Source organism: Neodiprion fabricii, chromosome 5 (assembly GCF_021155785.1).
Source record: "Neodiprion fabricii isolate iyNeoFabr1 chromosome 5, iyNeoFabr1.1, whole genome shotgun sequence".
In the NCBI taxonomy this organism is placed as follows: Eukaryota; Metazoa; Arthropoda; class Insecta; order Hymenoptera; family Diprionidae; genus Neodiprion; species Neodiprion fabricii.
This window is the reverse complement of record NC_060243.1, coordinates 25,275,105-25,302,155: the sequence shown is the minus strand read 5'-3', so window position 1 is coordinate 25,302,155 and position 27,051 is coordinate 25,275,105. Positions and strand designations below refer to the sequence as shown.

General features: G+C 38.3%; 7 protein-coding genes and 1 long non-coding RNA gene across 19 annotated transcripts in view; 5 read left to right on the top strand and 3 right to left on the bottom strand.

Annotated features, from left to right (window-relative positions):
• The first annotated feature begins 102 nt into the window (after nt 1-102).
• LOC124183709 lies at nt 103-8,392 on the top strand. Its single transcript, XR_006871028.1, has 5 exons — nt 103-403; nt 4,462-4,618; nt 4,771-4,985; nt 6,628-7,538; nt 7,617-8,392. It is a non-coding gene; the product is annotated as an uncharacterized LOC124183709 (long non-coding RNA).
• LOC124183692 (cleavage and polyadenylation specificity factor subunit 1) lies at nt 879-8,102 on the bottom strand. 2 transcript variants are annotated; one of them, XM_046572506.1, is made up of 21 exons: nt 7,934-8,102; nt 7,651-7,865; nt 7,256-7,566; nt 6,922-7,172; nt 6,653-6,834; nt 6,162-6,560; nt 5,895-6,068; nt 5,300-5,437; nt 5,050-5,199; nt 4,805-4,966; nt 4,443-4,678; nt 4,138-4,348; nt 3,884-4,050; nt 3,456-3,699; nt 3,190-3,375; nt 2,862-3,110; nt 2,610-2,762; nt 2,352-2,528; nt 1,984-2,257; nt 1,718-1,847; nt 879-1,593 (listed from the first exon to the last, which is right to left on the bottom strand). In XM_046572506.1, exons 1-21 carry the CDS (start codon nt 8,100-8,102, stop codon nt 1,407-1,409), a joined length of 4,365 nt encoding a protein of 1,454 aa, XP_046428462.1. In that variant the 3' UTR covers nt 879-1,406. The 2 variants fall into 2 exon arrangements, with proteins under 2 accessions (XP_046428462.1, XP_046428463.1); XM_046572507.1 differs by lacking the exon at nt 1,718-1,847.
• Nucleotides 8,211-10,958, bottom strand: LOC124183705 (translocon-associated protein subunit beta). Of its 2 annotated transcripts, none has more exons than XM_046572551.1 (4): nt 10,803-10,958; nt 10,365-10,514; nt 9,219-9,533; nt 8,211-9,134 (listed from the first exon to the last, which is right to left on the bottom strand). In XM_046572551.1, exons 2-4 carry the CDS (start codon nt 10,509-10,511, stop codon nt 9,018-9,020), a joined length of 579 nt encoding a protein of 192 aa, XP_046428507.1. In that variant the 5' UTR covers nt 10,512-10,514; nt 10,803-10,958; the 3' UTR covers nt 8,211-9,017. The 2 variants fall into 2 exon arrangements, with proteins under 2 accessions (XP_046428507.1, XP_046428508.1); XM_046572552.1 differs by having other exon boundaries at nt 10,799-10,937.
• An 82-nt stretch (nt 10,959-11,040) lies between these two features.
• On the top strand, nt 11,041-12,078 carry LOC124183707 (BLOC-1-related complex subunit 8 homolog). Of its 2 annotated transcripts, XM_046572554.1 has the most exons (3): nt 11,041-11,388; nt 11,472-11,644; nt 11,732-12,078. In XM_046572554.1, exons 1-3 carry the CDS (start codon nt 11,337-11,339, stop codon nt 11,930-11,932), a joined length of 426 nt encoding a protein of 141 aa, XP_046428510.1. In that variant the 5' UTR covers nt 11,041-11,336; the 3' UTR covers nt 11,933-12,078. The 2 variants fall into 2 exon arrangements, with proteins under 2 accessions (XP_046428510.1, XP_046428509.1); XM_046572553.1 differs by having other exon boundaries at nt 11,043-11,388; nt 11,472-12,078.
• A 134-nt stretch (nt 12,079-12,212) lies between these two features.
• Nucleotides 12,213-16,830, top strand: LOC124183693 (protein inturned). Of its 3 annotated transcripts, none has more exons than XM_046572510.1 (11): nt 12,213-12,811; nt 12,897-13,239; nt 13,305-13,577; nt 13,663-13,734; nt 13,811-14,070; nt 14,214-14,303; nt 14,378-14,705; nt 14,811-15,151; nt 15,272-15,594; nt 15,710-15,855; nt 15,960-16,830. In XM_046572510.1, exons 1-11 carry the CDS (start codon nt 12,588-12,590, stop codon nt 16,434-16,436), a joined length of 2,877 nt encoding a protein of 958 aa, XP_046428466.1. In that variant the 5' UTR covers nt 12,213-12,587; the 3' UTR covers nt 16,437-16,830. The 3 variants fall into 3 exon arrangements, with proteins under 3 accessions (XP_046428466.1, XP_046428467.1, XP_046428464.1); XM_046572511.1 differs by having other exon boundaries at nt 12,969-13,239; nt 15,686-15,855; nt 15,960-16,799; XM_046572508.1 differs by having other exon boundaries at nt 15,686-15,855; nt 15,960-16,797.
• Nucleotides 16,831-16,994: 164 nt separating this feature from the next.
• Nucleotides 16,995-21,906, top strand: LOC124183695 (heparan-alpha-glucosaminide N-acetyltransferase-like). Of its 6 annotated transcripts, none has more exons than XM_046572515.1 (13): nt 16,995-17,141; nt 17,592-17,783; nt 17,844-17,996; nt 18,104-18,165; nt 18,311-18,414; nt 18,489-18,610; nt 18,685-18,782; nt 19,381-19,488; nt 19,579-19,858; nt 19,984-20,260; nt 20,358-20,482; nt 20,559-20,742; nt 20,829-21,906. In XM_046572515.1, exons 2-13 carry the CDS (start codon nt 17,646-17,648, stop codon nt 21,008-21,010), a joined length of 1,833 nt encoding a protein of 610 aa, XP_046428471.1. In that variant the 5' UTR covers nt 16,995-17,141; nt 17,592-17,645; the 3' UTR covers nt 21,011-21,906. The 6 variants fall into 6 exon arrangements, with proteins under 6 accessions (XP_046428471.1, XP_046428469.1, XP_046428473.1 ...); XM_046572513.1 differs by having other exon boundaries at nt 17,088-17,240; XM_046572516.1 differs by having other exon boundaries at nt 17,101-17,236.
• On the bottom strand, nt 21,360-24,379 carry LOC124183701 (DNA polymerase beta-like). Of its 2 annotated transcripts, none has more exons than XM_046572544.1 (6): nt 23,446-24,379; nt 23,145-23,369; nt 22,855-23,015; nt 22,431-22,725; nt 22,150-22,345; nt 21,360-22,072 (listed from the first exon to the last, which is right to left on the bottom strand). In XM_046572544.1, the coding sequence occupies exons 2-6, from the start codon at nt 23,358-23,360 to the stop codon at nt 21,978-21,980; spliced, it is 963 nt and encodes a 320-aa protein (XP_046428500.1). In that variant the 5' UTR covers nt 23,361-23,369; nt 23,446-24,379; the 3' UTR covers nt 21,360-21,977. The 2 variants fall into 2 exon arrangements, with proteins under 2 accessions (XP_046428500.1, XP_046428498.1); XM_046572542.1 differs by having other exon boundaries at nt 23,145-23,344; nt 23,446-24,376.
• Nucleotides 24,380-24,890: 511 nt separating this feature from the next.
• The window catches only part of LOC124182022 (zinc finger protein 62 homolog), a 31,664-nt gene continuing 29,503 nt past the window's right edge, over nt 24,891-27,051 (top strand). The window contains exons 1-2 of the mRNA XM_046568797.1: nt 24,891-25,795; nt 26,270-26,443. Coding sequence (XP_046424753.1) covers nt 25,664-25,795; nt 26,270-26,443 — 306 coding nt within the window. The 5' untranslated portion in view covers nt 24,891-25,663. The remainder of the gene's footprint in view (nt 25,796-26,269; nt 26,444-27,051) is intronic.

Here is a 27,051-nt window from a genome sequence, read left to right as displayed (position 1 = left end):
CCAGAACTTCCGAATTTCACCGAGTGGCGCTAGTGTACGTCTCGACACGTTAGTCCGACTCGGCGAGCGATTCCAACGTTAGTAGGCCTTGGAAAGTCGCTAAGGTAGAACGCGCTCCTGTCCGCTCGCGGTTTGTTCAATTGTGCGGTGAGCCTAAAGTTGAAAAGTTTTTTAACAAGTAAAATTAATGATTTCGCATGAAAGTGGTCATACAGTGATTGGTTATTGGACTTTTACTTCCTAAGAAATCAATAACTTCTTTCAATCCGCAATAAACTTGGATTTATAATTGAACGGGCTTGGTGACACCAATATATTGTTTGGAAAAAGCACTTGTGATAGACGTGAAAAATCTTCTGTCGATCTGTAGATTTGAATATACCTTCTGGACGTTTGATGATGGGTAAGTTTTGCTAGCCATTAACTATTACTAGAATTTTTTTTCTTATTGTTTATTGTAACACACAATTGTTTCCTCACATTTCTTCGTTTTCGAAATCGAGGTCGCAGCTGTGTAGCGCATTGATTTTCCGCTACTCTGATAATAGACATAATCAACTAATCCAGCTCGTATGGTATAATCTGTACTTGGAGTTTATTCTCTGCACTTTTTGACTGAATGTAGTACCTTTCAAATGTGAACTTAATACCCTACAATTCTAAGGTAGACCAAGTAAAACTCTTACTTCTTTGCTGTACTTTCTTATTCTTGGTTGGACCTAATGGAAGTGGCCAATGATATTGCTTTTCACCACTATGTGTTATAGTATAATTGTTGTGAAAAAAAATCTATTGAAATTGGTGGGTTACATTCGGTACACTTGGTCCCGTAGTTTGAATGGCGGAAGTATGAAATAGAATTTACACAGGAATAATATAATAATAACCAGTCATTTATTGATTCCGTAGAATGTAGTTTGTACATATATTATGGTATCGTCGCTCACGTTTAATACATTGCTGGTAGCAAATTCGAGCTAATATTACTGAATATACACATGCTCTTAAAAATGTATCAACAGCGTCGGATCAAATATATTCTAACTAATTCATGATTGGATCGAGTTGGTGCCTTTAATGTTAAATATCTTGTCGATTAGATACAAATCTTAACTGTGAGCAATGTGTGAATTCAATTAAGTCACAGAATGTTGTTGAACAATCAACTTCTCAAGTCGAAGGAAACGAAGCTCAATTTTATGTATGGCAGGATAGTGATTCACTGTACTTATACAGTTCATACTCATTGTCAATATTCGTATACATGACAATTGAATGTGCGAACAGTGTTTCATGTAACAGTCCATTATATTGCATTATAGGAATCTGCTTGCAAAACATCTTGTAGTGCTATTTCTAATATCTTGGCATTTTTTTACAATTATTCCAAGAGCTCAGTCCTCTTCTCAAAAGTGACCAGTTTGACGATCAATATCTGTGATATCCTCAATTATTTCCTGTACTCGTGTACCTATTTTTTTAGCAACGTCTATCTTCTCATTGTTGGGTAAGAAGAGATATTTCCAAACCAAGTCACCGTCGATAATACCTCTGGCAGGATTTCCTTGCATTCTGACGTAGCTTTTATATGTTCTGCAAAAAGATACAATAGATAACTTATTACTTACTGATTACGTGTACCTAACCTTTTGTGAGTGAAACATGAATCATCAAGACGATTTCAGTCCTGGTTTAACAATCATTAAACTTTATCTACCTGTAAGCTTTGGGGTTTAATCCTGCTGTATGTGAAATGTGAGAAACGAGAACATTTTGTAACATCAGCAGTCGTCGATAAGTTTTTTCTGGTACCGGAAGTACATAGCCCAAACTCCCATCTAGGGTAGCTGATAGAAAAAAATGTTGAATGGACTAAAATGTTACCCCAAACGATGTTGATAAAAAATAAATAAATTCGTAATCTATATTTTGACCCTCAAAAATAAAGAAAATCGTGATTACGGGTGCCTTGGACTTACTCACCATACATAGTAATATGTCTTCTGTCAGCTCCACTGAAATGCTTTCGATCATTGCCTGGATTATCAAGTTTGCATCTTATACGAAAGAAGGTATTGACCTTTTGCCCTAAATGGAAATCAGCTTTTCTGATCAATTTTTGACCTCCAAGACTTTCTCTAGACTCTGGCTGATACATAAATAATGCCAAGTTGTTTTCACCATCAGCAACAAAAAAACCCAAGTTGTTATTGTCAATCAAATATTCTATTGTGTAAACTTCTGCTGGTCTAAAATCCTGGAATTGTAATGTAGAAAATATGCGAATAAAATACATACTGGCAACAGTTTTTACTTAGGTTCTTAGCAATTATGGGAATGTAGTAACTTACTCTGCTGACAAGGGACAATGTTCTGTATTCTTCTTGAAATCTCAACAAACTGATAGATTTGTAAACGTCGGCAACGAGTATCAAACTCTTAATGCTTAGCATTTGATGAATGTATATTTGCGTATCAATGAAGGCAACCCCAACCAAGTCATTGTCTTTGAGTTGCCATATGTAAATCTGTAAACGAAATTGATAGAACGATCATAGTTAAATTTGTGTAGTTTGATAATTCGTTGGCAAAGCGTGGCCTCAGCTCACCTTTTGTCCAACAGCTGATACTAAAAAGCCTGAAACTTGAGTTATAGCCGTAATTGGACCCTTTTGTTCCTTCGCATAAATTTGTTTAAATCGATTCTTTGTCAGGGGCTGTCCCGGCTCTGGCACGACTTCGATAATATCAAATATAAGTATCTGTTAATTTAATGACACAATTAATACCGATTATTCAGAATTGCTTCAGCACCTGAAGAATTGAAGTGAAATCTTTTTTTGAGACATTGTCTTTCTTACCCTTCCCCTGCTGGTTATATCTTCACCATAGTTGTAGTTGGTTCCAAGTACAATGTAACCCTTTAGACCAGATCTTGTCCCTTCATAAGCTAGTGAAACATTTTTCAGACAAGTAACGTGTTCCCATTGATCCAGTTCTATTTTGGTATTAGGAATAGTCTCCCAAGAAACGGGGGAAAATAAAACTATGCTGAACTGGTCTTGAGCCGGGTATAGAAAACGTTCATCACGCTCTTCCTCTGTATATTCCTGAGCGATAATTATTTCTCATTATTGTTAATCACATTGCTCTAGTGTACAATGAAAAATTAGCATGGATAGTAATTACCTTATCTTCACCATTGAATTTGTAATAACTCTTCAAAGGTTCTGCTATACTTGTTATGACGCAATACGTTTTACTCTCAAGATGATAAGTGACAAAATGTGGAGTACAGCGTAGCGGAACTTTTCTCACTGGCCAAGGAGCGTCGTATGACAAATGGGTGGGCAAAACACAAATCCTCAGCTCCTCCTGAAATTTTTATAATTCATAATACTTGCAAACTTTTGTTTGCTACCTACAGTTCGATAATCTGAAAAGAAATTGCCCACCTTCCCATTGAAGTAAAGAAAGCCTTGTGGGCAGTTGACATTATTGAATGGAGCAAATGATGTTATGGCTCCGTCAATACCCATAGGGTGTGCTCGCAATTCACCTCTTCCTGTAAGAAATACCCAATGTGGGTATCCACCACAGATAAACACCCCGTTGTATCCAGCGATATTGCTGAAGTAGCGCATCATGCAGACTCTAGTTGTGCTTATGTTAGGTTCACTTTCCTTCTTGGGATTTGGCCTAAAAACCGGGGTCAAATATTCTTTACCTTAATTCCTCTAAATTTATGAATTAAGAGTAAGGTTCCCGAAGTACAAGCATAAATGTACAGGGTCAAGCCGGATTATTATTATTATTATTATTATTATTTTCAAATCACTTACAAAAAATTAGATTTGAAATGACCGAAGAAATAAGAACCCACCTTATCTGGCCTGGTATCATGGAATGTTCTAATTTTTTGAACCGCAGCTTTAAGTGTCCTTTGGGATACCTGTATGCTTGATAGATTTGTATTTCCGAATCCATCCTAACGAGTAACATAGGCCTGCTCCCATGATGACCAAGTGAAACCATGAGAATTTCGCGAACCTAAATAATAAAATTTATATCTATTGTTACGCATTGCAATTGATCTTCCTGCGGTTGAAAAAATGATCTAGAGCTACGAGTATATACCTGCATCTCAGGACAAGGAATTTCATTCGTTTGGGACGTTTGCAGTGTTGTAGATTCCATGCTATCGTGTAAAACGTATTGTCCATATCCAAAATTACGAATAAGATAACATAATCTTAGTTCCGGGAGAGAATAAATTTCTAGAGTACCGCTGTCTCGATAAATCAGTAGCCAATATGTGGGTTTTACTTCTTGAAGGGACTTTTGCCACCTAAATAACATCCATTAGCCATTGAATAGATTAAATTGAACTAACATAAATTCTTACTACAAGAACTTCACGATGGACAATGTTGACTAATTACCATGGAGATTTTTTGTTAGTTCCATCTTGAGTTTTGGTACGAGGAGGAATCGGCATTTGAAACGCAGGAGCGTCACCGTACAGCAAATCGTCTTCATCATCAACGCTTCCAGCAAGGATAGGCTCTTCAATTATTTTTTCTTCCCTGGAATCAGCGTCATCGGTATCGTCAGGATGGTGGGTTGTGAATATGCCACTAACGTCTCTGTACGCACAAAGGGTATCGACTTGTGGTCTCTGTGGAAAAGCATTCAGATTATTCTACTATCAGAATCATTGAATGACTTAAAGCCAGGTTTCATTATCCTGCAGTATCTTCTTTTTCTTAGCTAACTTGAATGTGACAATGTATTTTCGACTTACAAATAGAAGATTAGCAGGATGAATATGCAGTCGGGCAGCACCTCTGGTTTCTCTGAGCGTTAACAGCATCACTTGACCATCTTCTGAGAGAAGTGTGACATATGGATCAGCACAGCTGGCGTGTACAATAGGACAACCCAGATCGATGGGTATATGTTGAATCTGTGACAAAAGTTTGCTGGTAATGATCTAGTCATTGTTGATACGTGTTTAGCAGTCGTAATTAGGTTTGAAATTAATGTAACCTGTTCCAGTCCCTGCATTAGTCTAACACCCAATTGTGTGACTTGAACAATGTATTTATTTGCCCCAAGATTTCCAGCAAATATTGTTGTGCCTTGAGTACTGAAGCCGCTATGATCCACTTCATTGATTTCTTGGCCAGTTTGCAAAATCTAAGGAAGAAGAGTACAAAAGAGTGTGTATTAGTAGGAGCAATTGGAGAAATATTGCAGGAACGTTTTCTCCGTTTCAAAGCGAAATTTGTATCGGTACCATTGTAGAATCTTCGTGACTTAAAATCAAAAAAGCATGGGTTCCATCCGCTTCAGCTTTAGCTTGTTCGTCGTTATTAACGGCTCCTATCACAGTCCACATATCTTCGCACCCAGGTAGTTCAAAAGTAGTGACAACCTTGAAATGATTAGTGTATCATCTTACTACAGTTATTTTTAAAGATTGATCTTAAAAAACTTAGGAAACAATTACCCATATACCATATTATATTTGATTTTTATTTCATTAGATCAACGGGCTCGTAGCCCTATTTAAGAATGCATATAATATAAGAGGCCGATTTTCGCAAAGTTACATAAGTAATAAAATGCATAAATTCATAGGTTTCAATTTGATAAGGCTGAGTACTGCTACCAAGACTAGACAGAACGACCAGATGCAAGGTTAATGGACTCATTATCACAACATTTATCCACTGATTTAACCTTAGATTTCAAAATATTAAAGTCATTGTATTGTAGTATTATTCCAAATATAAGTCGAGGTTTTTTGTTGCTGACATGACTCTTAAAAATCGTTCTCAACTTATATTCGAAACAATACGGTAACTGATATCTGAGAAAGTATTGCTTACTTGAGGTCGGACAGAACGTTGCAGAACACAGAGAGCTCCATTTTTGCCGTATCCTGAAGTCGTGACTAGTTCAACGTCAGGATCTTGATTGTGGGAGAATTCTTCAGATAAAAAGGCAGGCTCTCCCATCGATATATTTCCACAAGGTCCTATATTCAATAAACTGTCGCACACCTGAAAATAAATTATATGATACCATCGATGTAAATATTATCGGATTGATCACTCTCTCAACGTCCAAGGAAATTGTTATCTACTGATGCATACCTCGAAAATGTATGATGTTATTTGCATAGAAGCTTGCATTTCACTACCATAAACTTCAAGCTCTTCAGGATCTTTGATATCTAATACATCGGATGCCATCCAATCACCAAGATAGTCTTGTTTCAATTTCTTAGCAGGTGTCTCACCACTATTTTCCTCATTATTATCATCACGGTCGTCATTGAGTTCATCCGTATCCTCGTGAACATTACGATCTTTACTTTCATTACCAGTTCCACTGACACGGTTTTCGTCATCAGTGTCCAGAGTTACCTCCTCTCTTTGGATGGTCGTTATTGTTGTTGTAGGGTTCTCAGGCTCTTTCTCCGTGAACCTCAACAATAGAGAATTTCCAAGCCGAGAACCAAGAAACAGATAATTATCTTCATATGTGCAGACCTGCAGAATTATAAGCAATTATTTTGTGGGTCAAACAGATCAGTGCTAACACAAGATTGTTTTTCAGCCGTTGATGCTTAAGCGTAACTTACGCATGACGTTAACACACTGGCAGCAGCCTTGTCAAAATGAAAACCACGAACAGATCGCATGCTGTCCGCGAAAAGGGACAGAACATACAATTCACCGCTCTTCAATGATATGACCAAACGATCAGAGGATATGAATGCCACCTGGGCACCTTCCAAGCTCATTTTAACGCCCTCCTGAGGCTCTGTAAACAGGAACAAAACATATTACAACTTTCAAAATAAGGAGAAATTTGACAACTAAACGGCTGAGCATTAAACCAGATACTAACTGAGCGGAAAGTTGGTGCTGGTTTCTGCCATACTATTCAGTGATACACCGTATGGCGGGATACTCTGATTAAGATAAATCAGAGAATTTACAGCCATGATGAGAGTTCCACCAAGTGGTTTTCTCACAGCAACTGCCTGGCAGCAATCAAAAGGCAGATTTGATACTGACCAAATAATTGGATGAACTTTCTGTTGGATGTTTAAGGATATTGCAACCATAGCGCAGGTATCTTGCCTGACCGCGATACGCCTGAACAGAAATTCAATGTTAAGTCAAATTTTATGTCTGACAGGAATCTGTACACTTATATTAACACTAGATCAGTTGCATACCCTGCAAACGTCCTGACTGGTTCATAAAGGATCAACAGAGTTGGCTCATAATATCCGTGCAAAAATTGCAAGTCTATTATGTTGTCCATTTTTTCCTCTAACGTTTTCAGAACAATCATGTACGAAGACAAGATTGGAGTTTTATGCGATGATGATGTCTTGGGGGCCTCAAGCAGATCTCCATCATCGATAATCGGATCCTTGCGAAAGGGAAGAACTACCAATTTCCTACCGTAAACAAGCATGACTGCGCATCGTCCCTCGGGATCTACCCTGACCATAGGTATATGGTGATGATTTGTCCAGCCATCCTATGCCAATCAAAATTATAAGTCATTGTTTAAAGTGTTTATATGATAAGTTAAAGCCAAAGAGTCAAGAGCACTGCTGCTCACCCGCATTTCTTCCTCCTCGAAGTAATGCAACGATACTGTGCGGAGATCATGAGTGTCCAAGTCGTATTCAACAACGGAAAGTTTTGCATCTCTGAAGCTCAGGAGAAGAGAATCCCTTTGGGATCCAACAAGGCGAACCGCCTGCATGGACATTATGTTGCCATGCAGTGTATATTGGGCCAGACATTCCAGTTTCATTTTTGGTGGTCGTGATTCTGTTAGACAAGAATTAACTATCAGTATAAATTGTAATACTGAGTACAGGTTTGACGCAAGAACCGACCTGTGTATTTTTCTTTCTTGGTGCCATCGACGTCTGGTATCAAACGGAAAGCTCTGATGATATTCGCTCCAGCTACAACGAGGCATTTTTCTGTTTGACTAAAGAAGCAGCAGGTGATCGCGTGTTCGACACCCGTGGCTGGGTGCGTGCTTTTGCAAATTGAATACATCTCTGTGCATAGGTCCCGATAAATTGTCGGGGAAAGTCAGATTAACAACAATGAAACATTGAGGTTATAGCGATCGCCGGCTCACGGATTAAACAACAATTCAATGACTGACTTATCGATTCAACACGGTTTTATTGCTTCTAGACATTACAACATCAATTTTCCGCTACGTTGATTAATTTGATAGAATCGACCTCTAGCTGTTACGGCGGTTGATTCGCCTAAAGCCGCAATAACTTCACCTACGCCATAGTTGGTGGTTATATATCTGTAGTAGGCAATCACGGTGCGGATGAGAGAGATATCATATCCTGTCTGATGGTTTGCTCAGTCTCGCCAGCATGACGAAGACTGTCCATAGGATACAGTTAGAAGGGAAACTCCATACGTGGCTATAACACGTCGAAAGAGTCCATCTGATGGGAGCGTATGTATTATTCTAATAGAGTAATGCCAGTATCAGGTAAATGTAACAAACACAATCTAACAACTGTAGGAAGTTTTCTGTGCGTCTGTAACTTTTATACCATATTATTCGGCTAGATAATCAGATGATTGCATTTTTTTAGACATTGGTATATACAAATTGCTCAATTGTGATCTGAAAACCACAGCTGTAATTATTACAAGATATTAAAATAGGATTGCAGAATTTGGCAAAAACGATAAAGTTATATTGCACTTGAGTACTAACATTTGATTTGTCTATTCGATTGTTGCCTTATACTAATTTTAATTTTTATTATAACAGGATCACCGAAGGATAACTGGTAGTATAATTATCATAAATAGCGTTTATTTAAAAAAAAATTAATTATTTATAATGAAACAGTCATGCGTCTCACAATCACGCAGAATCTATACAAATATTGTACACCACGATTGAAATGAATTTAGGAGTTCGATGTTAGACGATCAATGTTTCTTGGTGCTCTTTGAAAGTTTCTCATATTTGCTCTTGCTAGAATACCACAGGGCAAACGGAATGGCCAGTGATGGCAGGGTCATCACTGCAAATGCTGCCCAATCAATCTGTAAGAAAAATTCAGTCAGATAAAAGCAGAAATCTTTATGATTAAGAGTTTGCGACAGAACTACTAGATGGTGGCAACTTACTACGTGAGAAGAGAACTTCTTGTCATAATCTCTGAATGCAACAACAAGACCTTCGCCAGGCTCGCTGCTGACGGCAACCTGCATCCTGGGAGCGTCCTCAGTGCGGCGATACAAGACCTCGGCAGCGGTGAAATTGAAGTAACCGTATTTCCTTGGCCTTACAACAACTGTGTGGCTGACATTTGTGCCTGGAGGAACACGATCAATTCTAGCATTTAGTTCCCCACTAATGTGGGCGAAATTGTCAGGATGGAAGGAGTTGTCTGTTATTTCAACTTCCAGTGCAGCAGAATTGCCGACATTGTGAACTGTGTACTGTAATCAGATAAGAATTTGTCTTGTTTAATTATGTTGTTTGGTATGGATTTTGGATCCTCAACCAGAATAATTGAGTTTTTTTGTCGGATTTTAGGTGCCTGAAAATAAGTTGTTATAGCATATTTATAAAAAAAAATTGCTGTTCGCTATTGCTTGGGGCAGTATAGCTATGCCAAAAGTCATGGTAAACAAATGCAGTAAAAAGATTGACTTGCTGTGCTAGGCAACTAACATAATGACTTTGATCCACATAATGACTTTGATCCATGCAGTAATAATGGTGAACCCTGGAAGGAGCAATAAAGTCCAGTACTTTTTAAGCTTCAGGAATGGTTGATAATGTTTGAAAACAAAAATTGAAAGAACAAGGTTAATGTATCAGAATATCAAAGAATAAATATTGTATGATAGTTCCAAATCAAGTTGCAAAGTTAGCAATATTATGACTGCTACAGCTTATGTTATACCAAGAATGGCTGTCATTTTTCACTTCATTCGAATTCAATTTCCTTGAAAACATGATGTGATGGAAGATTTCTGTTGCTGAAACTTGATTTAGTATTAAAAAAGTCTACACGACGTCAGGTTGTTTCATAATTAAATTCTGTCGAATAATGTTATTTATGGCTAGTTTGATTTTGATTCAAATTAAAATATATCCTTCAGTGAAATGGCTGAACTACCAGTCGAAGTGCCAGTTACTACAATTGTCAGAAAGATAAACTATGATTCGAAGACCAGATGATTCGACCCGTAACCGTAGGAAGGACGATAGGTCTCAGTGCCAATGGTATCCAGATACTCAGAAGTTGAATCAGCGTTCCTCACCTTAACCACAATGTCCATTGTCTCGACGAGATATCTATTAAGAATTTGTTTGGATACCAATAGGTGAGCAGCTTCATTTACTTCATCTTCGCAGCGGCCGATGGCCAGAATGGCAGCTAGCCCAAGTAGCACAGCGGAGTACTTCATTTTCTGAGGAAAGAACAATGCAGCATATATTAGATTATTCGTGGAAAAATTGTCGCAATTTACTACTCCGCGTACGTTGAAATTACGCGAGCATCCGCATGTCATATGTTAGCGAAAGGTGAGGTCGAAATCGCGGTGAAATCGGTGCGATAAATCCGGACCGCTAATAGAGACTGGAGTTGTTATTTCGAAACGTTGAATAATTGAGCCAGATTTTAGCTTACAACAGGATCGTACCGGTTGATCAATTTTATTCAATAATTAATGATAAATGTAATTTTCCTTACTTACTGTTATCGTAGGAAGACGATGGTTACCCTATGACCATGGAATAACTGGATCGACTACGTCGGTCCTGCAGGGTGCATAGGTAAACTGTCGAAAGCACGAAAGTTCCAACGGCGCCGCGTCGCCTGCCACGTTTCCTCGCGAGCCGGCCAAACGGGGGAAAATATCCACGCCTGCGCTTTTTCCGGCTCACTTTCGCCGGTGCGCACTTCCGTCTGGGGCCTGTGCTCCATCGGTAACGCAAATCTGACACTACGGACACAACAAGGCGTTACACTTGACAGGTGTCAGTTTTGTCAGAACCTGCAGCGAATGATCAAAATAAATACACACAGGGTGTGCGATGCGATTGATCTTACGCAAAAGCTGATTCATTCTGATTGTAGACTATTGATGGACGAGAGGCAGAGAATCAGTGGAATATTCCAAGCTGAAAAAATTTTGATCTATTTTTCTCAACGGAATTATCATAGGCTGCAATTCTGCAGATTGATAACCTGTTCCTACTGAGTTTGACTCCTATTTATTTGTCCTGAAATGGCAAAGGTATACCTACCTGATCAGGAGCTTGAAACTAAGGTGAAAAAAGGTATGCAAATCAAACTGGCCCTCGATCCTTATGATAAAATTCAATTGAAAACAGTATCATATTTTACGTTCTACTATTTTCAGCCACAGAGAGGATATCTGAAAATATGCATATAGTGGCCAACGAGCCATCTCTTGCCTTTTATCGTCTTCAGGAGCATGTTAGGAAGGCATTGCCACCTATGGTCGAAAGACGTGTTGAAGTTTTAGTGCTTCAGCAGCAGCTACAAGGGCGCTGTTACGACGCCGAGTATGCTGTAAGTGCTATCAAGGCAATGGAAGGGGCAGGAAAAAATTATGACAATACCTTGGATCTCATTAAGAATGCGATATTCTACAAACAACAATTGAAGTATCAAGAACAGCGCAGACTGAAGAAAGATGGCTCCAAGGACTCGGTCTACAAGAGGCTTTCAGCTCATATTCCAACTCTGGAACACTTGCCTGATGAGATATCAGACGTCGTTAGAGAGACTGCAAATAAAGTTGAATCTATGATGAACCATGCCAGGCACTCCACCGACGCTCAGAAGAATTCTAATTGATAATTTCTCTTTTGAATCGTTGATGGATTCATTCAATTCTGTATATACCAAATCATTCAGGGCATCATCTGCTTCGATACTTGAATTTTTTTTATCTTATATTCTCGTGCTTGCTTAGTGTTCAAATATATGATTCCTTGCAGCAACGATAGGTGTTCTAATTTACTGTGTAATAATAGTTCATAGTTTTTGTTACATTGTATTCGCATAATCTGCACTTTTCTGATAGGAAATTATGAAAGCTGGGAGTGAAAATTTTTGGGAACTGGTATATTCAAATACTTTTAAATTTAATTTTCAACCAGTGAACTTTTGAAAGTTCGAGAATTGCAAATTGTATCAATCGTTGATAATTAACAAAAAAATTAAAATTAAAAATTAGAAATTAAAAAACAGTGAAAATAAAGCGTTCGACATTTGTGTCGAACAACTTGAACGAACGTAATTGGCCAAGTAGATGATAACCATTTCCAACATGCCCAATTAAAGACTCAATACTCCGGGAAAAAGTGCACGATTGGTGCGCCAGTCGAACTATTATTGGTCAATGAACTCGAAAAACACGAATGGGCGGTGAGATTCGCTCGTTGACAGATTAATGAATGAATAATTGCGCGAACAAGTCCCGAATTACAAATAAACTAAGCGAGCGAGCATGAATGAAGCGGATAGTAAGCAGCTGAGGAAATCTGAGAGATCGGTTACGACGACAGATCAACAAGTGGTTATTGATATCAACGTCAATAACGAACGGGAAGACAATGGCGATGAGGAAGAGGTTGACGAGGTCGAAGAAGACGAGGAAGACGAAGACGAGAATGACTGGTGGGAAAGCGATGCCGCCTCGAGCACTGGGTCGTATTATTCCGACAATGATAGGTATTTGATAGTTGCCTGACTTTTGGCGCCTCATAATTAGTCTCATAACCTCACTATGAACACAGGATAAAACGTATAATTGTAGTTCAATCGTCGAGTGGGATTCTGCGATCAAATGGACTGGAGAGGTATTCTATATCGAATCTCTGCCTAGCAGCTTAGCCGAAACCCGTGATGACCATTCTCCGCTTTGTCGTGAACCCAAATCCTTATCACCAGAGTTAACTAGGAGACGCAGCACCAGAGCTGGCAAGCTCATGCGTCTTATAAGGCGGCGAGAAAGCAGAAGATGCAGCGTCAGGAACAAAAAGACGAGAGATGTGACTGGGGAGAAAGGTCATACCTTGGGTGCAAATGAAGCAAAGTTTTTTCAAAGAGGAGGCACTGCCCAAGAGACTACTAAGGAAGTTACATTCAGGGACAGTGAGGTAAGTTGTGTAAAAAGCTAAGCGAAAGAACCTGACCCCCATAAGCATATAAGTGATATTTTCAGGCAGGTGAAATCAAGGAAGTTACAGTCAGAATTGATCCTGGCAAAAGACACAAGATGGGTAGACGAGCTTCTCTGTGCGAAGCTTACCTTGGTATTGTACCAGGCGCCTTTTCTGACAATATCAGAGTCATGGTTGCAGGTTTTGTTCCTGGGGGAGAAGCCATCAAAGATAAAAACATCAAGATTGGTGATTGGCTGAGAAGCATGGATGGCAGAGAAGTGAATATTGAAAACTTAGAAAGCTTACTGTCTGAAATTCTTGAGCTGCAAAATGTAAGATCGTGGAATGATTTAGATTATATATGAAATTGATTGCTTGTCGGTTAAAAATCTTCAAAATTCTAATTATATTTCTTAGGTAAAATTAGAACTGCAAAGAGTTGCTGGTAGTGAAATTGGTAAAACTGCGTTGGAAAGTAATTTTGACAAGGTAAAAAATGATTACACGCAAGTAAATCCATCTGTTGATTACAACTGAGGTGCATATGGTACTTTTCATTCTACAGCCACAATCGCCAATGGTGCGTCGATTGGTATCGGAGGAGGAATCCCATCCATTGATGGAATCGCTTTTGAAACACTCTGTGGGTATAACATTTATAAAGACAACTGGCCTTTCTGAAACCGGACCAGAGCTTCAGGATGTTCTATACACATTTCCGAGGTCGTGTGATAATAGTACTCAGTCTATTCTGTGTCGAGCAAGAGGGGCATTCGCTACCCTCGATCACATGCTTCCTGGAATATCGGGTCCTCGTCCAATAAGGTTTTTATTTTGTAACTATACTTTGTGAATATTATAAGAATACAAATTCTGTTATTTATTATTATTCATTTTTTTACTTATATGACCGTTCATTCAATCAATTAATATGTAATCTAACGTTTGACCATATTTTTACGTTCTAGCACATCTACTTGGTTTGAGAACAAACTGATCCATATTTCCTATGTATCCAAGGGAGAAGAATTGCTTTTACTAGCACTGCCAGAAAAATTGTAAGTTGCAAAATGAAACAGTTTTTTATTTTGTTTCATTAATTCAACACATGTAAACACTTATGCATTTGCAGTTGCTGTCTTCAAGAAACATTGGAAATAACTGAAGATGTTGTACGAGTTCTAGAATTTAGTTATCGGACTTTGGGGGAGTGTTTCACTCCAAAAGAATATCATTCCACTTTAGACCATTTCTTCTCATTGCTGTTTTGGAGACTGAGTAAAGAATCGACGAACGTAGCTTTTACAAACGAATCAAAAAATGATTTGTCATATAGTTTAAAAGCATCAAATTTTCACGATACTTTGCCAGCTGCACGTTTTATCCAATTGCCAAGAGATGCTCAAATCCAAATAGATGCGGCTTTGAACGAAATGGAAGCTATGGACTACAGAGATTGGGTGATTGAAATATAAATTCTGATCACTTGTAAACTGGAAATATTTACCAAATTTCTGTCGTATTATTACCACACTAGTCACGGATATGTTATTAATTCTTTCCAGAATGAAGATCCTATGGATTGTCAACGCCTTTATACAATTCTTGGAAGTTGTCTATATCACAAAGATTTTCTTCTGGGATCTCATCTACCCCATCAAGATCTGATTGAAATTCATAGCTTCTTACGTCAAAAAGGATTACTGAATTTAATCAAAAAAGAACCCGTGAAATCTTTGATTGTATGGAAGGAAGTCTATCCTTTGTCGTGTAATCGCGGTCATCTGCAGCCTGACGTTGAAAACGAAAAACCCTTTGTACCTAATGGAAAGTGGTTCTTACTCGTTGTTGGTTTTGGTAACCAGTTATTGGCTGTTCTACTTGAGTCTGGAGGATGTACAGCAGAGTAAGGATGATGTTTGATTACATTTTGATGGGCTAGATGAATTTTTTTTTCGACCTTGTTTTTGAAAGACATTTTACGTAACCTTGTGAATAAAACTATTTCTGAACATCCTTATTTTAGACTTGAAAACAATGCCAGCCCAGATGTATTTTATGTAGAAGAGGCGCAGGAAACTTTAAAACATGTACAAAAAATCGGTATACCAACATTGGCTGAGAAATGGATCGCGGCCAATACTAGATCAGGAATTGAGCTAACTCAAGATGGGACAGTGAACAAATCTATTCCTAGCATTGCCGAAAATTTATTTGGTCTGGTAAAATCAAACGACCCTCGTTCCACATTGCCAAAAACAAACTCTGTGGCCAGTAAAAAGAGCCCGGAAGTATCATCCATTTTAAAAAGACGCAGTCTCGAACAGAGTACTATCTCCACAGGATCTGGTATGCATTTCTAATGCACTTGTTTGCGTAATTTTCATATAGTACACATGCTCTGGAATGTTCTCAATTTGAGTGGTTTATTCATCCACAGTCTATTCTTTGCAAACTTCTGAAGATTCTATAAGTCAGGGAACTGGAGCAGTCAGTGAAGCAAGTGATGATGTTGCTCCAATCCTAGGCCGACGTGCAACGAGAGAGAAAATAAATAATACGAATTCTCGACAATCTGATGGCAGTGACTCTGACATGGATTATGATCGGGTGAGGCGTTTAAAAAATAGCTAAGTTTTCATAATAAGCAGTAATACCATAAGATGTTAATTAACCGTGTTCTGATCTGTTTCAAACGTTACTTTTCTTTGTAGAATGAGAGTCAGCCAAGTACAATGGATATAACAGACATTCGTCAAAACTTGTTGACTCAAGCAGAATATATAGTGCCAAAAAAGGTGAGCGCAGGTACCGAAGACACTTTGCTTCACTATGTGCATTTAGATACACTTGAAGGTGTTTTATTATCATCGAATGTCGGGATCAACGGGAGTGTGAAGGATTCAAAAGTTCTTGGACTCTTCAACAGCGCTGCCCGTGTCATTCATAAACTTCTTCAAAGAACTGTGAGGTTTGAGAAAATGCTCAATCAAGATACGGACAAATCTGTGATTAACAAGAGTTTGATCGCCATCAAGGAACATGGTGTCCTTTTCGAGTGCGAAGGTGATACATACTGGGTAGTTGGACGTTCGTATACATCACCGCAACCTCGAGAACTGTACGTCTGTTATCGGGATTCAGCGCCCCAAAGTTTGATCGAAATGGCATTCAGATTGAATACAATCTAAAACAGTGTAAAGCTTTATATTGTATGCTCATCATCCATCTTGCCTTTTTATGCTTCACCGTTAATTGAAAACTGTTGTAGATGGTTACGCAATTGGAGTTGAAGTACAATTCTTGCACGTAGTATTTAGTTCTTGTTGAGATAGAATGTGTAATGTATGTTAGTGATGATTTTTAAAATGACAAAAATATATTTTCAAAAAAGAAATTTTGCAATATGTCTGAACGTAATGTATTATTCAAATTTTGACGCTCTATGCGCTAAAGACTACGCGCTCTGTACCGAGTTGAAGCTGTACCAAACAGAGAGAGCTTGGAGACAACGGCGACAACACAGATGCTAGCGTTTACTGTCGTCACCACGAAGTAGTGACTCTCACTCCTGCTCACTCTATTCGGCGACTTGGCGGAGGAAACACGTAGTAGTAGACTGATACAACAAGTATGCCCCCCGCTTATCTTGACGCTGCATGGTCTCTGGCTTTACCCGTCCAGCGACTGCTGTGAGCAGGACACCCCCGCCACCAAAAAAGTCGACTTATTTCCAGACTTCCACATAGGACCGCAGTGCTAGAGGGCGCTACTACACCCTGGGGACACAAAAAGTGCCTGCATTGGTCGGCCCTCTCTTATGGTCAGCACGTTCGGGTGAACAGCTGAACAGTTACGCAGTTATAGCGTATAGTTACGCGTGAGACTGGTGACAGGTACGAGCTCTCTGATTTTGTATCATTGTTTCTCCGAGAAGCGAAAATTTGGGGCGGTACTGGAGCTGATTAGCTAGAGAAAATTACTACTATTTGCAAGTAAAAATTTCCGATTTTTACCAAATCTGGGCCAATTAAACTGAAACACATTAGTTATGGTTATAATAGTTCATCGGTTATAAGCATTTCTAACGTTACGCAGCAACAATTGACGTAGCGGACCATTGCGAAGATACGCTTGATGACACATTTTATTTTTTTCCAATTTAAGACGCGACTTCATTGCGCTATTACTAGTTCTCGATTGGAAACATAACATTTTTAGTTTCAGTCTGTCGATAACCTTTGCATATATTTTTTGTAACCCGGTATAATCTGCGGGAAATCCACCTGGGTACTGTAGGTCATAGAAAGTATGCCTAACAAATTCTTTTATATTCTTACACCTAGCTAGCAAAAAGATACATCAGCTTTGAAGCCTTTGTCTCTTACCATTCGAAAACCATGGAGCTTCTAGTTGGGAGAAATGGTAATTTCTCTTGCGATGACAAAACTCTTGGGATAGACATAGCTTGCCTGAGTCTAATCAATAGCAACAACGGCAGCATAAAATTTTACGGACAATCGACAGAGTGCTTCTTGGTACGTAATCTAACAGGAAAATCAAATTTGGTATTCTTTACTTATTGTCATGATTTTCAGTGTAATGGAACACTACGCAGTGTTTTACCTGGAAACAGCAACACAACACTCTCAGTAGACACAAAGCATCCGTATCATGTTTACTATGTGCAGGATGGGCTGGAATACTGCCAGTGGGTATATTTTGCAGCATACTACTGCAGCTTTCTATTACACATACCAATCAATTTTCTTATGGACATTAGCAAAGATTCAGGAGATTTATAATTGACTGGCAAAAGGTGAAAAAATGTGTAGAGATTTGGTTAAAGATTGAAGATCTATTCAGAATATACAGGATAACTGTACCAGTAATTCAACAAGCACCAGTAAATGACCAGGTGTAGGAAAAGTATACCATACAATTTTATTTAAGATGTTAGACAAATATTTCCATATGTTTACATGCATAATGTTATTTTCCATAGCAGACCTTCAAAATAGAGAAATTATTGCTATGCATTCTGCAATAATATATGATTTTTCAGTACCACATTTAAATTCGAGGAGCATGGACACTATGAAATGAACTTGACGGATCGTAGCTGCTCGGAAATTTATACCACATATCAACCACCAAATCCGTATATGCGTAAGGAATTAAGTATTGCAACTTTGAGAAAGCTATATTGGAACTTGAAGTTCTGTACGTAAATATTTTTGCAGCAATTTTGGCAGCATTTATGCTCATGTTTTTCTTCTCGGCCACATGGGCACTCGGAACATTTGTCGCTCGCTCCGGACTAATGACCAGATTTTTAAGGAGAGATGTGCCCGAAGTTCAGAGTGTGAGTGGATATTTTCAAGAGAAAGTGATTTATAATACTTTGATATTACTGATGTTTGGTATTTTATATTCCAGGATCTGGGAAGACTGCAGGAAAACGAATCTTCACCTAGGCCTATAGAGAGGGTGACCAGATTTAGCACTCGAGTGAAATTTTTGGACACCTTTCGTGGGTAACGTATAATTATATAATGGGGCATTCAATAAATAATGGCAACTCAACCGATGAGTTTCCTTTTTTTTTTTATAAGATTCTCCATTTTCAAAAAAGCATTCCTGAGTTTATTTAGATATTTTCCTACAACTATTAATTTTTTATAATTATTCAAACTAATCTAAAAATTAGCATTATTTAAAAATCAGAAAAAATTCTGAAAAATTTTATTTTTCATTTCGATTATGCAAACATTGGCCCACGATAGGGGGATTTTTTTCGATTTATTCTCAGTACTTTAAACATCTTGAACAAACAAAACACTGTGTTACAACGTCCCAAAAATGTTTAACAAATTTTTTAAACTAAGCTTATGTGTAAGGGCAACCAGTTTCTCCTAATGTAATTTGTTTCGAAGGAATTTTTTCCCAGTATTAAGATTTTATTGATAATATTCAACAACAGTGGGGGTAAATACTGGTTTTCAAGTAAGACTAGTATAAAAAATAAAATGATTACGAAGCACTCTGTTAGGTACAAGAATCTCAAATTTAGCTAATGGTTCAGGTCAAACCGGTTTTTCCTCATGTAATTCAAGGATGAATTTTTTTTCCCAGAATTGCGATTTTATTGATGATATTCGTCAACAATGGTGGGGGTAAATACTGGTTTTTCAATCATAGCCCATGGAATGGAATAACACTGGCAGACTTGGTGTTGCCATTGTAAGCATGAAAGAAACCCCTACAAATATTCTTGTTACTTTCAATCAAAGTACTTTTTTTGATGATCTCCAATTTTGTGATTGATTTTAGCTTTGCATGGATCATGGGATTCACCATAATAATTTCACTGCGTACCCAACTTAGGATATCTATATCCCGAAGCAGGATCATTTTACGTTGTTTTTGTCGATCTGTAACTTTGATATTTCTTGGCCTGGTTATCAACTCACTAACCAGAACAACTGAGAATTGCGTAATTCTGAAACTCAACGATCTCAGATTTCCAGGAATCTTACAATTATTGGGAGTATCGTACTTTATCTGCGCGACGCTTGAAGCTATATTCACCAAGGCGCAACGAACTTTTCAGGTTGGCTCTAAAACTGGGTTTTGAACTGATTGTTTAATATCTATGATGAATCATTAGTCGATCTGCTGTGATGTTTATGCTAATATTAACAAACCATTGATGAGGGAGGATTCTGTTATTCGCAGTATGACCGACTAAAATTTCTCCAAGACATTTTGGATGCTTGGGCGCAGTGGTTGGTTATTATTGCCATTGCAACCACACACTTGCTCCTGACGTTCCATCTACCAGTTCCTGGTTGTCCAAAAGGATACTTAGGACCAGGTGGACTTCATGAACATGGAGCACATGCTAATTGTACTGCAGGAGCAGCTGGATACATCGACAGAACTATTTTCGGTAACCATATATATATGAAGAAGTCCGGAGTTTATGGAAAACACCCACCCTATGACCCTGAAGGTTCGCACATCCAATTATTGACTCACGAATGTATCGTTGTTACATACCTACAAAGTTCAGACTGCTTATAATGTGCTCCTTCTTATCTCTCATCTAGGAATTATGAGCACCATTTCAGCTGTGTTACTGGTTTATATGGGTGTTCAAGCTGGTAGAATCATGCTAACGTACCACCAAGCAAAGTCCCGTGTGATTCGTTGGCTTTTGTGGTCTGTGGTTACGGTAAGATTACAGCTATTGATCACAGATATACTGAACTCTGCAAAAACCTGTATGAATTATTTATTATTTTATGCAGGGTATTTTGGCTGGTATTTTATGTAACTTCAGTAAAGAAGATGGTGTTATTCCTGTGAATAAATCGATGATGTCGTTGTCTTATGTGCTCGCAACATCTAGTATAGCATTTGCCATGAATACAATTCTCTACATTCTGATTGATCTTCAACATTGGTGGAGTGGAGCTCCGTTCTTTTACGCAGGCAAGTTACCAACTTTTCTGGTATACTTTATTCTGATTTGTTTTGCATTAAAGTAATACGTGTTGATTTCATTCACTATTTTTCAGGTACAAATGCTATATTCTTGTATATGGGGCATTACTTTACGATGGGAGTATTTCCTTGGACCTTGACGATTAATGGAGTTAGGACGCATGCTAATGTATTATCACTAAACTTGTGGACCACGGCGCTTTGGGCCATTATTGCTTATGTGCTTCACAAGAAAGAAATTATTCTCACAGTATAGACACAACCCTATCTATTCCACAGTTGAGAAGAAAGTTTTGGAATTTCTTCAGCTCAGAATTCCAAACCATTGGTCAAATAATTAAGTGGAATGAAAAAAATGATAATCTAATTTCAAGCCTGTCGTTTTGGGCAATATACACCCACTGTTTGTACTAGCCCACATGTATAATTTACTTTAGCGACTCGTTCCAATTAGTAAGATTTAATTTTTGACAGAAAAGTGTTTGAGTTAATAACCGACCATGTTCGTCAGATTCATTCAAACTGGTTTGACTGATTTTGGCATTATAACACGCTAAGCATGGCGTCAGTCTCAGGGACTGACAGTGAACTTTTTGTTAGGCGAGCGTCGGCTCAGGATGTAGTCTGAACGGAAAGCACAGCAAAATCGGCTCCACGGTTAGCGTTTTAATCGACGATACTTATGTTAGATGTAATTATTATTTTACCGCTTTTGACAAATCCCATTTAATTTGGGTAAATGCTTGTTATTGGTGTTGTAGTTTGAGTAAAATATAACATATGTAATTTTATGTTATTCTCCAACACTATTTACATATTCATACGCATGCATATGCTTGCGGTGCATTTTCAGTTTTGTTATAAATATTTTGTTTCAACCAAGCTGTTAAAATGAGGTGTGGCATCTCATGATACCGATAATTACTATTGACCTTTCAGTAACAGAGATATAAAGAGAATAGGCTAAGAATTGGACCAATTCAGTTTATATTAAGATATAGTTTCTATTTACGCATTTCGTTTTGTGATACAGAATATGGCTGAAAATATTAGTATTTAATAATTACATAACAATATAGATCTCAACGCTAATGAGGTCTTGTATGATTTCTACCCAGATATATCGAATTAATAAAGAACGTTATATACATATACGTATGCACTATGTTATGATGCGCATACTTTCATGGCCTGGAATTATCAAATTTTGTGAATCTTTGGCATTATGAATTCCTCTCTTCTGGTTTTTTGTATGGAAGTCCAAGTTTACTGAAGATATCCTCTTCACTTGTGATTAATTCAGCATTCCCTGGTAACCCTTTAATAGAAATTGTAAAAGGGTCGATTAATCTAAACTTTAAAGTTGATTGCCGGATTTTGCATGTTGATCCGTACCTTCCAATGTTAGATGTTTCAAGGTATACTCGTTCAACGTAAATTTCTTTTTAAGTGCGTGTGCCCGCATATTTTTATTGAATAAATCACTGCCGGTAAAATATAATACGGCACAGTAGTAGTGATCGCTGGGAGTAACTCTTATATCAAGTCGGCGAAATGGTTTACTCGATTCTGCTGGATCTCGGCAAACACCCTGTTTGAAAGCAATTCCAATTTTGACAATGCTTAAGTCTGTGTTGATGCAAATCAAGATATTCTTTGTTAGTATAGCTGCATACCATAAACTTTGTGTTGCCGATAGAGATAGTCTCTGTGATTATTCCCTCCTTTTCAAGATGTTTAACAATATTTTTTAGCATACCGCCTTTATTTTTCGCATCCATACTTTCGGATGTGAATTTTGGATGTGTGATCAAGACGTCAATATCGCCGCTCTCATCCTTTCCACGTCTATAACTACCACAGATTGTAAGTATATACTCTTTGTCTAAATTAGCAATCACTGATTTGAGACTGATCTCGATTCGCCGCACCTCTTCCCTTGGAATTTTCTGTTCAAAATCTTGAAAGTACCTGCCAAAAATTAGAAAAAATTATTGCAAATACATCATGAGAAAGAAAAAATTTGAAATAGCTTGATTAAAAATTGTTTCGAGATTACGTAAATGGTAGGGAAGATTCCAAATGTAGTAAAAATCATACTTTAAACCAATTTTCTGATGATGTGTTAATTTATCTTGGTTTTTTCTCAGGTCTTCCAAAGTCTTTATACCAGCATCTACCAATTCCTTTGCCTTCGATGGTCCAATTCCTGATACCCTGGTCATCAAGTTTATAGGAGCACTGATGCCATCAGCATTAATCTGAAAATGACAAATACAAGGTTAAATCCTAATACAGCTGCGTTATGAAATTTCATTGTTCTATAGAGTTTAAGGATATCGATATTGACCTACACATGTTACTATAGATTATGACTGACGATAACTTACTTTTTCAAGTTTTTGTAATTTTCCGGTTTGAAGGAACTCATCAATTTTTTTTGCGATCTTCTCTCCAACCCCTGGCAACTTTTTTGCCTCTTCACCATTCTTCACTCGGTATGATAGTGCAGCCAAAGTTCCAGCAGCTTTACGGTAAGCGTTATACTTGTAGATGTTTTTACTGACATTCCGCTCGTAATTTGCTAGCTCTGCAAATTTTTTCATACATTTTCACTTTGGATAAAATGATTATCAAACTTTCACCCAGTAAGTGCGCGTCAAAGTTCAATGAAACTGAGGCGATGTATACCTATCAGAAAATCGGAGAGATCACTGTTCAGATTGTCTGCGTTGTCGGGTGCCTTTCGTTTGCTCATCTTTCTTGTATTTTGACAGGGATCTCAAAATTATTAATCGCCAATCGCCGTGAAAGCAGTAAACGAACTGTCAAATTGGAGTATAACCTCTACACTTTTCAATTGCTACCAAAAGCTGCAATTTCGTAATCTTCTGCTTTTTTCCTGTCGTTGTGCCCTTTTCAGGAATATGAAAATACGTAGGTTTCGACAGAAGTGAGATGACAATTGTATACACGAAAGTATTTGTCGGCTAGGGCGGCTAGGGATACCATGGTAGTACACGAACCGTAGAACTGTAAGCAATACTTGTTGTCGGCACCACGGAAGACCTTTGGGAACATTTACCACCATACACTATCCGTAACAGAATTACAGAAGCCCTGTGGCGATATCTACTTATGTCCACTGTCGGTAACAAACGGCAGTATGACACTGTTGGTTGCTGATGATACGGACAGCAGCGCTAAAAAAATATTCATTCGAACACTTAATATCGAAAAAAGTGGATCCAACTTGACATGAAACTAGAATTATTATTCCAATTACAGCATTTGATGTCGAATAATTGTTATCACATAAGTGAAACTGCTCTTTAGTTACAATTTTTATGAAGAACCACTGCAGCTTATTCGAAATTTATTTTATTTTGAAAGTTCACTAATTAGAAAGTTCCTATTTACTACGTATCTCTTAATCTTTCAGTTGCTGCCTCCTGTCAAGGTCAACCCCAACAAGGAGTTGTTACGACCAAAGCTACGACAGTGTCCTACAAGTTTATACGCTATATTTTGAGGAAACGAGTTGTACAGTAGCATACAGCTGACTGTGAGAACATAGTGTAAGGATTTGTGACTGGGATGCGCGTCAAAACGTGGAATTATCGCGCTTTCATGTCTTATAATGCCGTATCGGTGTATTGATGGGTTGAGACCGCAGAGATCGTGTTAATCTAATCTCAATATCGTCAAGTACATATTCTTGTGAGAATAATACATGCAATCGATGAAATGTACAGCGCTATAAGCGAATACATCGGCTGCGACATAATTTTTTGATTACCGCGTCAGAGGGCGGTAATCGAGGGCGGTAATCGGAGATAATGGACGAATAGACCTATAGTAGACGATCAATCGTCCCAACGGAATGTCTGTTGTCTTAAATTATTAATTGTTCGGTATCAGAGTACCGCGGTGGCAGCATCATTGTAGTAGTGAGTTGAGGCAAATCGAAACATTATACATGAATTAATTCAACTGCGACGCCGTGGCCTGCAGTCGCCTTCACCGTTGCCACAGTGAGCAATCATTTAGTACTAGACGGCAGCGCCACATCGTAACAGATTTGGCATTTTCTTACTAAATTGGCGGTCGCTTCAAATAGAGTACATAATAAATACGTAAACACGTTAGCGTTTTATTGTTTTTTTCTTTTTTTTTCATCTCATACGAACATCACAGTTTTGATTTATAGCGTATCGTATGAGTCACAGCTTTGACTTATAAAACTATACCGTAAAACAATAGTTTTTATGTAGTCTTACACCACTGCTTAATTATTTTGAACACGATTTGCGCGGAATTCGTCGATTAACAGATCGTCCAACCCAATACAACTCAATCTACAAAATTGTCATTTGATGAATTGGTTGTTTGCCTTTGTTACTCGACGCATTATTTTTTCTCAACAACAACGCAACATTTTCCAGTCTCCAGGTGGCGCGATAGTCAGGAGTTTACTTTTCTAAATGAGGGTTTCATACGTTTTTGAGTAATTTTCGTATTCGGGTACTGAAATTGAAAAATGTAATAAATACTTTAGAAACCTATCAGATTTAGTACAATGATATTAAACTAGTGACGTTCGTCGCTAGCAGTCACCAGCGCGATTATCGCTGTTTATCGTCCACAACCCGACGTTCGTGATACTCGTTTTGGCGTCGAGACGCCTCGGTAAAGCTCGGTAAGCATCGCAGGCCAATCGATAGCCGGTTCCCGGAAGGTTTCGGAGGGTGGGGGGGGGATGTCGTCAGTGTCGCCACACTCCTCAACGGATCCGGCAGCCCGGCACTACTTGCCTCCCACCGCTGAGCCTGGTCTCTGTTGAAAGTTCAAGGAACGAACGCGTCTACGGGCGCGGCTTGCGTCTCGAAGTGGCGTTTTACGTGGAACAATGTCGTCCCTCGACTATTTGGATTTGTGCAGATTGTGTCTAATGAAAGATCGTGTGTCCGTACCGATATTCGAGGGTGAGGGTGATGTCAGGCAGATTTTTTTAAAGATTGCGGCCTGCTTGCCGGTCAAGGTAAGCCTACAAACTACGCCATCACTCTATGCCAGCCAATATACGGTCGCCATTTTGTCACGGTTCTTGTCTCCTACCATTTACAATGAATTTATCGATTCCGTATGTATCGAGTACACAGCGTGGTTCTCGATCACTGTTCCCGCTATTACAGTTTCTTATCTCGTACGTGAAATGCCGCTTCGGTGTGCTGTTCTGTGGTTGTAAAATCGATCCTTCTTTTTCTCTGCTCTACACATCCCCCCCCCCTTCTTCGCCCTTCCTCCTCATTGCTCGTGCCGCGTCGTTACGGCAGGCGGCCCGACGCCATTCCTAACAAAGGGACGCTACGGCGTCTCTGACTATTCCTGTGAATTATGTATATAATTCTACTTTAATTGGCGAATGCTGTTCTAACAACTATGATATGTACAAATAGATGAATACAGATGCGATTCTGAGCGAACTGCGTTTTACAAATGAATTTTATTACAGGTTGCACGGGAAGACAAGTTACCTAAAAAGATATGCGACGATTGCGTTTACAAAGTAGAATTACTTTACCAATTTTGGAATACAACGGCAAACGCCGAGAAGCAGCTACTCCAATGGCTTGGCGAAGTTGGCTTGGAGGACAAGCAAGGCTATGTCACTGGCGTCCTAAATCCGGTAATTTAACTCCTCTGCCCTGAACACAACAATGTTGCTTTAGTTTGACTGTGTTTGAAACACGAAATCGAACACATGACAATCTCATATTTACTCTTCTATTTTTTTCTTGTTTACCTTGACAATCGTTGTAAACAGTGACCACAATATTTTGGACATGTATGTTTATACTCACTTAATTAAACTATTAATGCAGTATAATTGTTGAGATACATCTTCTGCCAACATTAGAGTACAATTAATATCAAGTTTATCTTTTTTTATTGGCAAGTGTACTGGGTTGTTCATTTGAATGGCTTATGTTCATTTAAATTTTTGTAGTTTTATTTTGCACCAAACTTTTTACTATGCAATTCGAAAATTTTGTCAGTGGTCTTGTATTAGACATGAACTTTTAGAGTGGCCAAAATTAAAAGAGGTGTTAGATCAACATGTATGTAGAGAGATCGTGACACTGCTACTGAGAACGTTCTTTTAAATACAAAATAAATTTTATCGAAATATTACAATGTTTCCCAAATAGGTATAGTATCTGCGATCTGTTTACAAACCCAATCAAAAGCTTGTGCAGGCATTTAGTTTCACATTCAAATCTAATTAACCCTAGT

What these genes read in the sequence shown, in the direction of transcription:
- LOC124183692 (XM_046572506.1), bottom strand. Translation starts at nt 8,102, where the DNA reads ATGTATTCAATTTGCAAAAGCACGCACCCAGCCACGGGTGTCGAACAC. An exon ending in CCAGTGTGTTAACGTCATGC is followed by an intron (nt 6,561 to 6,652) that starts GTAAGTTACGCT and finishes ATAATTCTGCAG; the next exon opens with GTCTGCACATATGAAGATAA. An exon ending in ATATAACCAGCAGGGGAAGG is followed by an intron (nt 2,763 to 2,861) that starts GTAAGAAAGACA and finishes TTAAATTAACAG; the next exon opens with ATACTTATATTTGATATTAT.
- LOC124183693 (XM_046572508.1), top strand. Translation starts at nt 12,588, where the DNA reads ATGAATGAAGCGGATAGTAAGCAGCTGAGGAAATCTGAGAGATCGGTT. An exon ending in TCGGGTCCTCGTCCAATAAG is followed by an intron (nt 14,071 to 14,213) that starts GTTTTTATTTTG and finishes TTTACGTTCTAG; the next exon opens with CACATCTACTTGGTTTGAGA. An exon ending in CTGACATGGATTATGATCGG is followed by an intron (nt 15,856 to 15,959) that starts GTGAGGCGTTTA and finishes TTTTCTTTGTAG; the next exon opens with AATGAGAGTCAGCCAAGTAC.
- LOC124183705 (XM_046572551.1), bottom strand. Translation starts at nt 10,511, where the DNA reads ATGAAGTACTCCGCTGTGCTACTTGGGCTAGCTGCCATTCTGGCCATC. An exon ending in CAATGGACATTGTGGTTAAG is followed by an intron (nt 9,534 to 10,364) that starts GTGAGGAACGCT and finishes ATCTGATTACAG; the next exon opens with TACACAGTTCACAATGTCGG. An exon ending in AGAAGTTCTCTTCTCACGTA is followed by an intron (nt 9,135 to 9,218) that starts GTAAGTTGCCAC and finishes TTTTTCTTACAG; the next exon opens with ATTGATTGGGCAGCATTTGC.
- LOC124183707 (XM_046572553.1), top strand. Translation starts at nt 11,337, where the DNA reads ATGGCAAAGGTATACCTACCTGATCAGGAGCTTGAAACTAAGGTGAAA. An exon ending in TGAAACTAAGGTGAAAAAAG is followed by an intron (nt 11,389 to 11,471) that starts GTATGCAAATCA and finishes TACTATTTTCAG; the next exon opens with CCACAGAGAGGATATCTGAA.
- LOC124183701 (XM_046572542.1), bottom strand. Translation starts at nt 23,512, where the DNA reads ATGAGCAAACGAAAGGCACCCGACAACGCAGACAATCTGAACAGTGAT. An exon ending in AATTACAAAAACTTGAAAAA is followed by an intron (nt 23,016 to 23,144) that starts GTAAGTTATCGT and finishes TGTCATTTTCAG; the next exon opens with ATTAATGCTGATGGCATCAG. An exon ending in GAAACATCTAACATTGGAAG is followed by an intron (nt 22,073 to 22,149) that starts GTACGGATCAAC and finishes TTTCTATTAAAG; the next exon opens with GGTTACCAGGGAATGCTGAA.
- LOC124183695 (XM_046572515.1), top strand. Translation starts at nt 17,646, where the DNA reads ATGGAGCTTCTAGTTGGGAGAAATGGTAATTTCTCTTGCGATGACAAA. An exon ending in TTTTTGGACACCTTTCGTGG is followed by an intron (nt 18,783 to 19,380) that starts GTAACGTATAAT and finishes TTTTTTTCCCAG; the next exon opens with AATTGCGATTTTATTGATGA. An exon ending in AGGCGCAACGAACTTTTCAG is followed by an intron (nt 19,859 to 19,983) that starts GTTGGCTCTAAA and finishes TGTTATTCGCAG; the next exon opens with TATGACCGACTAAAATTTCT.